At 29.2% G+C, this 12039-nt stretch overlaps 1 protein-coding gene across 1 annotated transcript in view; it reads left to right on the plus strand.

The window, feature by feature from the left end:
• Positions 1 to 7002: 7002 nt before the first annotated feature.
• LOC103311996 overlaps positions 7003 to 12039 on the plus strand; it is a 14415-nt gene continuing 9378 nt past the window's right edge. Inside the window, exon 1 of the mRNA XM_029490005.1 lies at positions 7003 to 7057. Within this exon, the coding sequence (XP_029345865.1) occupies positions 7003 to 7057 (55 nt within the window). The remainder of the gene's footprint in view (positions 7058 to 12039) is intronic.

Consider the following 12039-nt stretch of genomic DNA (forward strand, 5'->3'; position numbering starts at 1 on the left):
TTCGGTGTGTACAATTGACTTCGTTCAATAATACATCATATTTTTCACTTGTTATGTATAAAGTGTTTTTATCATTTTTCGATTCCACAATACTATTTAAAAGTTCGTAAAACCGTTCTTTAAGTGACATATTGAATATAAAACGCTATTCGCTACGATTGTAAAAAGAATACTGATCGTAGGTATCATTATTATTTTCAATAGACCTGGATATCATTATCAATCTATATCATTGGTCTATTAGAAAACCTGTTCCTTCTGGTAAACTTAGTTTTACGTACAACACAGTGTAAGTGTTACGTATAGCCGTATAGGAACAACTTTTATCACATCATTAAGATAGGACATAGGTACCTTTTTGGCTAATTTATTTTTGACTGTATGAGTAGGTACACGTGTCAAGGACCTTGACTCAAGGTCTTCCGTTATTATCTATTATATTTAAGTCGAAATGAAAATCCCTAAAATCGATCGTTGTAAAATGAACGCAATAGTTTCAATTTTGATATAATAAATTATAGTAATAATAATAATAATAATAATAATAAAAATTTGTTGTCATAATATATAATAATAACATTAATTTAATTTAACATAATATATTATAATATAATAATTTCGGTTTGGTAAACATTTTCGGACTTTTACTAACACTGATTGTTTATCCTAAGATTTACCAAATCTCGTTTGTAAAAGTCCAAACTACAAAAATCATTCGGGGTTTGACAAAACTATTTTGTGTATCCTAGGTCTTACCGAAATCAATCGGTAAATGCCTGAAATTCGGACATTTACCGTCAGCAGTTGGCGAAACCTAGGATTTACCGGTAAATCCTAGGTTTTATCGTTATTCGTACTTTTACCGTAACATATATATTATATAAATATTTATTTTTAAGTTCTTAAATATTATTTACTATTATATTAGGTATTTAGGTAATAATGGGTATAATAAATTATATTTGAATTTTGAAATAATCATAAATTATAATAAAATCATAATTGCTGATTTGCCGACCGCTATATAAAAATGACAAATTTGCCGACTAAAATGAGCCAGGTGTCGTAAGTGTGGGGAGGGGGTGTAACACCTCCCACCCCCCCTTAAAACCGGCCCTGTAATTCTTCAAATTATTGATATTAAAATCTAAAAAAAAAAACATAATTTGTTTATATATTTTAATGTTCACTATATTTCTTTCCAAAAGAGAAAATAGGGCTTAATTGGGGCAATGGTCACGCAGTTGACTACAACTCAGTCATCGGTTCGATTCATAGCAAAGAGCAAAAAAAAATTTGTTGCTATTCGATTACCATTTTCCCGGGCTATAGTCCGATTGCGTCGTTCGGTTTCCAGCTAGGTTCCACTTCACTGGAAGTGAAGACTGCGGTCTTGGACATGTCTCCTCTTGGAGAGGGGTAGTATCATGCATATGATGAAATATACATAGATAAATAGATCACATAATCTCCCTACTACCCACTTGTGATAAGCAATGACAAAGACCTTGAGGTTGTATCAATGAACAAATACAGGAAAAAAAAGAGAGATAACACATTGTAGTAATGTAGTGACTGATTTTTATCCGACAGCGCACATCTTCCGCATAACAGCATAGGAAGTGACCAATGGAAAGATAAAATTATGTACAGAACTAGTTTCTTCTTTTTTGGAATGGATTATATAGTAAGTCTAAAATATTGTAATCGGTTTCAATTATTTAAATATTATAATAATCAAATATTTAAATAAAAAGTAACACAATCAAACCATATGCCTACATGTGAGTAAGAAGTGTTTCTAAAACGCTTAGAATTATTACTACCAAACATACCAATAAATTATATTTTAAATAGTTTAAATTATCCACATAATGTTTTATAAACATTGTTATTTTTTGTTATACAATATACTTCTTTCTCTTTCATCTATACAATCTTAATTGATTTGTTTTCAATTATACAGATTTTTAACATTTTTAATTTACTAGCATGCAAGATTTTATAGTATGATTCTTGTGAAAATAAAGTAGAAAAAAACAAAAATTCCAAACTCCAGTTCTAAAACGTAATTATATGTTTATTGTATATGTATATTATGTTCATTGTCCAATTATAACTTAATATGTGGTATGTTCATTACATTTTTACGACAATTCATTGATTATAAATATTTATAATCAATAGACAATTGTTCATTAATTCATTATTTGTACAAACTATGAACCTTACCATATCCACAGTCTTAAAAGTAATTTCTTAGTATTTAATTTAAAATTTCTAGTGTATTATTCTAATTATATTTTTTAGTAACTATTAATTTCAAATTATTGGTATTGAGGTAGTTATCTACTCTAAATATTTTTCTATTTACCAACAATTAATTCCATAAAATTATATTAAGATTTCATTTTTATATAACTACTTATATAATGACTAAGGAGTTCTGGAGTTCCCAAGCCTAGGTTTATCTGGTGATTGTGAAAAGCAAAATTTAGACAATGAATAATGATGTAATATTATATATTATATATACTTACGTCTTACATTGTTGAATGTTTAATAAAGAAGAATGAAAATTGATTCTATTAATTAGGTAATTTAGAGATAGTATAATAAATTACAAACATTACTAGTCTATAAATGTCTAATGTAGTTGTTGAGAATAGATCATTGAAAAATTAATTACTTTACCAACAGGTAGCTATTATAGTGCATAGATATATTTGTTATAAATCAAACATTGTCTCCATAGTCAGGCATGTCACGTTATCGGTAGCACATTGACTATAGGTAGGAAAATAGGTAATACACATAAGCGTGCGTACAGTGCGCCGTGACCCACCCTGCGAGACGTACCGAAATTCGTATACATAGTAATACATGATTTAAACATCACAATTTTTGATTTTTTTAAATCATAGAACATTAATTAAGTATGTGAAAAATAACATTGATAATCAATGATAATAAATTAAATGTCTTTAAAAATAAAATTGATATTACCATATTACCGCTACAGATTGCCAAATTGTATTTATTTAAAATTTAAAATCGTGTTGACAATTAAAATATTTCTTATTTAATTTTTAAAAAATATGTATCTGTTTTTTATCATATGAATGATTTGTGCCTTAAATAGTGGGTGATTACGAGTAGGTAAATTAAAGTATGATTGTTTCTTTCATCAGAGTTTAGGTTTCTTAATCTTTATTGACTTGGCCCACCCTGACACAAATGTCTGCACACGCCTATGGTAATACAGTAATGTCGCTAAATGCTAATATAAATCTTATCTACGCCAAACTATACCTATAATAGCCTATTGAGTATAGTCGTATACACGATTAAAGATATCTTATATCTTTAATCGTGGTCGTATAGAGTATAGAACATGGATCAGTGACAACTGACAATAAGATATCGAGAAAGACGATTTGTAGACAATACGATTTTACGAATCAATGAACCATACAAAATAGAAGAAAAGTGCACCAACCGTAATACTCAAATACTCCTTACATAATGACGTAGGTATATAAAAGTAATCACGAGTAATTTGTTAAGAAGAATAGATCAAAACCATATTTATGTACCTATGTTGTATGTAACCACGGAGTACGGACAATGGATAGGTAGGTACCGAAAAGATAATAATATAATACTTATGGTACCTAAAGGCGGGTTTCCACTATACACGTACGTGCATACAAATCCTTCGCTGGATTGGTTGGTACTTGGTTAGGTTAAGTTACCACGCGATTAACCACGATACCGTGTTGTTGGACATAGCTGAACATTTTTCGTGTACACGGCAAACGTGTATAGTGGAAACCCGCCTTAAGTAATTCTGTTTACATAGGTATCTCGTACTCGTACCTACCACCGCCCCTTTAAGTATAAGTACATTAAGTCAGAGCGACAAATGGAGATTTTATTTTGGTCATCGTCTCATCGACCCACAAATAAAATCGTAATAGACCGCGAATAGTAAAGATGCTCGTGCTGTAGTGTAAAATAATTTTGTTATCGCCTATAATTATATACCTACCTAGTAATAGACTATTACTAATAGTAGGTAGGTATACCAGTATACACGACGAGACGAGACGAAAATAAAAATTATATTTATTATTTCATATTTGTACCTATACACATTACATAGCCACACAGGCCACAGGCGTGTTGACCCAAATACTTTTATCCTTCTGTAAATAAACTATTAAGTTTTCGTCCGAACAACGACAAGATTAATGATGACGCGTTATGTGTATTGTATATTTAAGTATAATACCACCAGACACGGCACGTCGAATCGCGTAAAACTATTAGATATTATATGGGTTATGACTTTATGAGTAGTCGTACTACCTGCAATACTTATAATTTATTATTTAATGACTTTCGGCGATGTTATACGCTGTAAAATACTAAAATATATTAATTGTATTATATTTGTGATTTGTACCGTCAAAAATATGATGGACAATTTCACCGAAATTCACCTGTATACGAATTACGAGTTACCTATATAACTGCAGCCACCTGCATTATTTTTTCAACGATCCACAAACCGTCCGAAATTTAAGTACCAATTTTCTTCGCTCGTAATTCGTATACACACGTATTTTATGGTAGTTGTCTTTAGCACAAGAGCAACCGACATCCATTTATGGAGTGACGGTAAAATATTAATATGTAGATACCTTATAGTACCTTCGCAGCACCGAGTGTCCGGGTAAGCACTGAGCATATGGACCAGTTATACCTATAATAAAATTTGTATTTTAGGGTCAGTATACCAATATTGTGGTTCTTTTTTTTCATCGTCTATATACATCATAGATTCTTAACCTTTTCTGGCCCATGGACCCCATTGAAGTATAAAATATAATCACGGACCCCCAACAAAAAAAATATATTTAAATAAATGTAAAAATGAAATTTTTATTTTTATTATTTTTTAATGATAAATTTAATACATAATACTACTAATAACGAAATCTATATTATATTATTATGAATAATCACTTTCTTATAGTCAAATACAATTTCTAATGTGACATTTGTTGTGGTTTTGATTACAATATTGCCTTGAAATCTGGGACCGTATTGGACAGAGCAACGCGCATATCGTCCTTAATGTCGAATCGATTTTTTGCTTTAGTTTTAATTGTGACCATTGTGGGTAATCCAGACTCACAAATATAGGTAGTAGCGAATGGAATCAAAAATTTCATTGCCCTGGATACAGCTCATGGATAAGCCATCGTCAACGAACACCAAAATTCGATTAGATTTTTTGTTTGAAACTTTCAAAATTTGAAACTTCCAGAATTAGATCTAGAATGTTTGAAGAAAATGAGTTTGAACAAAATCTATGCAGAACAAATAAACGGTGTTTAAATTGTTTTATTTGCTGTTTTAATGTATTGTTTAAATATAGATTATATGTTAAAGCATATAGCAATTTATTTTTAGCCTATATGTATATTTTAACACTATCATGCACTCAGGTAGGCTGTGAAAAGAGTTTTTCTACCTTAAGTTTTATTAAAAATTGACTTAGAAACCTCCTTTCAATGGAAAATCTTGATGCATGGATGTTAATGCATTTAAATAAAGATATTTTGAAACATTAACACATGAAAACATCAATGAGGAAGTGATAAAACATAGTTCAGTATTCAAAAAAATGTTGGTTGTTTAAAAATATAGATCGGACGCGTCCATAATTGTTACTTCTTTTCCTTGAATCGATATATTTACTTCGTTCAAATGACTAAAAATGTCTGTTAAATAAGCCAATCCATGAACGAACTCAATACTATCAAAATATTTTGAGAGTGAACTTTGCCTTTCTATTAAAAAATAAGAAATTTCTTCTCGAAGTTCATACAAACGTTTCATAACTTGTCCTCTGGAATGCCAACGCACTTCTGTGTAATAAAGAAGAACTTCGTGTTCAGATCCCATTTCTTGACATAAAATTTTGAAAATTCGGTGATGTAAGGCTCCTAGCTCTGAAGAAATTTACAACTTTGACTGCAGTCGTCATAACTTCTTTTAAATTGGTTGGTAGAGTTTTTGATGCCAAAGCGTGCAGATGAAGAAAACAATGAGAGATGATGATATCGGGAATTTCCTTCTTTATCAACGCTGTGAAACCGGATGATTTACCAAGCGTTGAAGGAGCACCATCGGTGCACAGCGAACCGAGTTTTTTTTTATAATTTAATTTATGTTTAGAAAAAAAATTAGCAATCATTTCAAACACGTCAATTGCCCTTATAGTTTTCAAAAGTGGTTGACAAAATAAAAATTCTTGTTTACTAGTTCCAGAATATATGTAACGTACAAAAACTAATAATTGGCTGCATTGAGAGATATCTGTACTTTAGTCCAACTGCATACTGAATGGAAAAGGGTTTGAATCTAATTCCCGAATTACTTGTTCCAAAATGTTAGTGGACATATCAGAAATCCTAGAGTTAATAGTATCATTTGAGAAAGGTGTAGCTTCAATTTTTTTTTCGCTGTTCCAAACCACATACTAATTCTACCATTTCTAATACACATGGTTTTATTAGGGACTCGCCAATTGTATGTGGTTTTTTACTTCTGGCAATGCGGTAAGCTACTTTGTATGATGCTTCGAGACACGGTTTTTGCGGAGGTACAAATCCAAGTTTGGGTAATGTACCGGCCTTTTCAAAACGTGCTTTTTTTATTTGAAATACTTCCAGACTATCTGACTCATGTTGAGGATGTACCGAAACAAGATGTTCTTTAAGCTTTGTTGGTTTCATGCTACCATTTACAAGTATTTTTCCGCAGATAAAACATTGTGGTTTTTGTGTACCATCGCGTTCGGTAATAGATGTAAAACCAAACGACTTATAAGAGTCATTGTACTTTCTTTTTTTCGACATTGTAATAATTATTAAAATGTCAAAAATATAAAAAGAAAATGGTGTGAAAACTAGAGTGAATATTATAACGATGGTTGAGACGGACAATGCACAATGCGACGGCGACAGGTCAACTGAAGTGATGGGTATTGAGTTTCCATGTTCAATTGAAATGCTCGTTAGATTGTATTGTTATATGCCCGTATATTATTTTACGATTCCGATAACTTTATTGTTTATATGACATAATATAAGATTATCGTAATCTAAATTATTTTTCATATGGCAGAATGCAGGCAAGACATTTTTATTGTTATCTTAAAAACACTATCGAAACAAATTTAGTTTTGGCTTTTTTAAAAAAAAATTCACAGCCACTCCATACATTATAATTGATTTGCTGCCCATATTCTATAATTTTCTACGTACCTTTACTATCATAATTTTATGAAAAATCTTTATTTTATTATTATCAACGAACTAAAGTATGAATTTGACTGATAGACGAAAACAAGTTGTTTAATAATTAGTCTTAGTGAAAAAATGTACACCGTTGTTAATCCTCAATGAATTTAAATTTTGAAAAATAAGTAAAATAAAAAATAGAATTACTTAATTAATTTTAAGGTTTAAGGTTAAATTGACGCCTGACGAAAAAATATTTTGATAAAAACTGAAAAAAGCAATTTATTTAATATATACTATATTACTATGAATATTTTTTATTAATACACATTTTTATAAATATATAAGTACTGTAATATAGAATAATATTATCCTAGTGATTTATTTAAGCCGTCGTTGGTGACGTTATGAGCATTTCGCTCACATAACTGTTATTTTGGGAACCATTGGCTTCAAATTATTTTGCTTATATCGATATTTTTAGTATGCTCATACAAGTTACTTAGGGTCTAAACGCACTGCGGTTTTTTCGCCGTCGGTTCCAAACGATTCTACCGTTCGCGGATTTTACGATCCTCACCGCACTGCGGTTTTTTTGCCGCTGATCCAGTAGGTGTTATCACTCGCTTTTCGCGCCCAAAATCAAATTACTGGCTTATCAATTATAAATATAAACATCATTTTTTTATTTCCACAAGAAAATTGATAGTGAAGTGATGAACTACTGTGGTCTGTGATTTCTTAATAACTGCATCTTTTACTGTAAATTTAAATTTGTTATAACTACATACCTACTGCGATTTTTTTTAAGTACACTGTACCTACACAACCACCCAAAGACATGTAAGTAAATTATAAATTCAATTAATAGTTAAGTTGATTCATAATATACCTACTTATTGTATTATATTTAATGTGTTTAGAATGGAGTTAGATTATTATTCTAATTTAGTTAAAGTGATTGCTGTCGCCGAAGCGTTTGGTGAATTGGATCCACCAAGACCAATAATAAAATATTGGGTGGGTGCACCACAACCGTGAAGAATTGGGACAATTTGATACCTTTTATAACAATATGAGATGCTATAGTGATAAGTTTTTTGAGTACTATCGGATGTCTATTTCTTCTTTTGATGAATTATTAGAGAAGTTACGAACCCACATTACAAAAGAAAATACACAGTTTCGTAACTCTATTAGTGCTGAACAACGACTAACAATTACATTAAGGTAAAAAACTACTGATGTAGTAAATTTAAAGTTATTTTAAAATATCAAGTGATTTGAATAGTTAAATTTAAAATTATCTAGAAAAATATTGACTGAGTTAAGTTGAAAATTAGATATTATTTTTTAATAATTAAAACGAAATTACATATTAAAAAACCTGGAATAACTATTTTAGTTATTTTGTTGTGATTGTATAATATTATTTGTGGGTACTTGAAACTTCTAAAGTATACTATATTATATATCTATGATAGTACCACGGTTTGTTGTTGATGTATAACGCGTTACCTGATGGATATTTTGATATGATTAATTTGGAATTTATTATTAATACCTATTATAGGTCAATTTTTTTTTAATACCATAGATAAGTATACATACCTATAATAGGTATGTCTAATACCTAGACTGACAAACCATCCCCGCTCAGAATCGTTTTTCTTATACAGTGATATTATATCATTGAATTCAAATTTAATACTATCCATTATACAGTGACCCACTTGTAACCTACTGTACAGCAGAGCGACATTCACTTTTTTTTAGTTTTTTTTTCTATAAATATCAATAAAATTTTATTTGTTGATTAAAAAAGCTTGAAAATTTAATAGAAGGCTCCTAGTATATTGTTTCAAAGGCAGATGAAAAAAATTAAAAATCCGTAGTCACAATTTTCTTTTATAAGCACTTAAAGTTCAAATATTGACAAAATACGTTAAAATGACGAAAATTTGCAAATTATTTTGAGTTAGAAATTCATAAAAATTTTTCTTTTTAAATCTAAGATTTGAAAATGTAATACAAGATCATTCATTAGTTTGTCTATCTTTATAAAATAAAAAATATCTTCAAGCAAATCAAATTAAATTTTTATGAGCATTTGAATTTCATATTTTTACAAGATTGGATATTCACTCCATTTTCTCACGTAAACTAAAATAGTTATTCTAGGTTTTTTAATATGTAATTTCGTCCAAATTTGAACTTAAAATGACTATAAAAATAAACTGTGCTTATGTATTTCTTAGAATTTTTGGCAACAGAATTAGATATTTACGTGGAATCTTGTTTTAAATTTTCAATCCTTAGATATAAAAGTTGAACATTTTATAAATTTTTAACTACAAAATAATTATTCAATTTTAAATTTGATAAATTTTGTCAAAATTTCAACTTAAAATGCTTATAAAAAAAATGTGTGCCTATGTATTTTTAATATTTTACAATTGCTATTGTAACAATATATCACGAGCCTTGCATTAAATTTTTACACTTTTTTGCCCAACAGATAAAACTTTATTGATATTTATAGAAAAAAAAACTAAAATAATTGAAAACTGAAAATATCCGTAAACAGCTCAAAAGAGTCAAAATATTTTCAAAATTGTATGGTGTATAGGAAATGCTAATATAACATTTAGTAAAATTTGCATGTATCTACAGTTATTCGTTTTTGAATTACAACAAAATAAGGAAATCGCTACATGAGAAATCGAGTGAATATACCAATGTTGTGAACATTTGAATTTCAAACGATCATAAAAATTTAATTTGACTTTCTTATAGATATTTTTTGTTTGATAAAGGTAGATAATCTTATAAGGAATCTTGTTTTACATTTTAAAATCTTAGATTTAAAAAGAAAAATTTTTACGAATTCTTAACTCAAAATAATTTGCTAATTTTCGTGATTTTTCCACATTTTGTCAATTTTTGAACTTTAAATGCTTATAAAAAAAAACTGTGACTAAGGAATTTTAATATTTTTCATCTGCTTTTGAAACAATATACTTGGAGCCTTTTATTAAATTTTCAAGCTTTTTTAATCAACAAATAAAATTTTATTGATATTTTTAAGAAAAAAACTAAAAAAAAATGAAAACTGACAATGTCCGTAAAGAGCTCAAAATAAGTCAAAATATTTTGAAAATGTTATGGTGTATAGAAAATGCTAATATAAACATTCAGTCAAAATTTCACGTATCTACGGTCATTTTTTTTAAAGTAACACCAAAAACCAAATTCAATTTTCTCGAAAACAGATTTTGAGTAAAAATTCCCGTTTTTCCTTAAATTTTCTTTTGTTTTTCACGGCGCTTTTGAAAACTATTGGAAAAATTTTACTTTTAACCCCCTAAAGTACCAACTAGATTCACTTTCCTATCAGAAAAGGTACTGTTGAAGAAAATCCAAGCACTTTTACTGTCCTAAAAGGTGATGACAGACACAAAAATAAAAAATAAATATTGAAAATTTCATGTATCTACGGTCATTTGTTTTAAAGTTACACCAAAAACCAAATTCAATTTTGTGAAAAAACGATTTTGCGTAAAAATTTCCGTTTTTCCTTAATTTTTCTTTGGTTTTTCTTGGCGCTTTTGAAAATTACTGGGAATTTTAACCTCCCCAATGCACCAACGATATTCACTTTCCAATCGAACAAGATACTGAAGTTAAAAATCGAAGAATTATTTCGACTACTTATCGTGTACACAGACACAAAAAAAAATTAAAAATTAAAAAATAAAAAAAAAAACACACATCATTGTAAAATCAATACATTCATCGTTCCACTCAGAATCTAAAAATATGCGGTAAGTACAATATACTTAGAATGTTGTAAGCGAAATCATGGTAAATTCAAATACTAAGCAAAAACTCTTTATATCACATGAAACATAATATAGTTACCGTGTTTTGGCTATGTTCATACGTTGGAAAAAAGGATATTAACGTCACATATATGCTAAAACAAGGTATATCCAGAAAAGACAACCCGGTAAGTTCATTATTATTATGGAATTAACAATTTTTCGCTTAGTTCTCCTATATTGATTTTATAGTAAGTCCGTTTTCTTCTTAAAAAAACTCAAAAAAGTTGAAATAAAAGTGTTCAACCAATTCTAGAAGTAAAATTATACACATATATATCAGCACAAGTTTTGATAAATTTCTTGAATAAGCGCTATTTTTAGGCTTGATTTACTATTGAAAACGTTATTTACTGTTTCTCAACAATCATGTTAAGTGGAGTCATGGAGATACACTTTTTTTCGGTTAGAAAGGCAGAATACTGGTTTATCAAACCTGAAAATCACAGAACACAAAAATTGGTACATGAAAAGATAATTTTAAAATTTAAGCGCAATTATTGCTAAACTCCCGTCCAGGTAACTATACGTTTTCGTAAAAAAATCCACCAAAAATATTATTTTGTAACGACCGACGATTATAAACCGTTGTTTTTCCTGCAACCTTCCCAACAACATACGTATACTATTACTATGAATTATACTTTCTAGTTTCTAGTTAAATAATTTCGTTCTATGACGGACCAACATCCAACAATCAATTGGCCTGTGTATCCCTGCTTAATCCTTACATTTAATGCTCGATTTATTTGTTTATAAAAATTCAAGGAATCATGTATATCGTTCAGAGTACCAGTGGCGTAGCCAGGATTATGAAATGGGGGTGGGGGGGGGGGGGGGGG

This window comes from Acyrthosiphon pisum, chromosome A2 (assembly GCF_005508785.2).
Source record: "Acyrthosiphon pisum isolate AL4f chromosome A2, pea_aphid_22Mar2018_4r6ur, whole genome shotgun sequence".
Taxonomy (NCBI): domain Eukaryota; kingdom Metazoa; phylum Arthropoda; class Insecta; order Hemiptera; family Aphididae; genus Acyrthosiphon; species Acyrthosiphon pisum.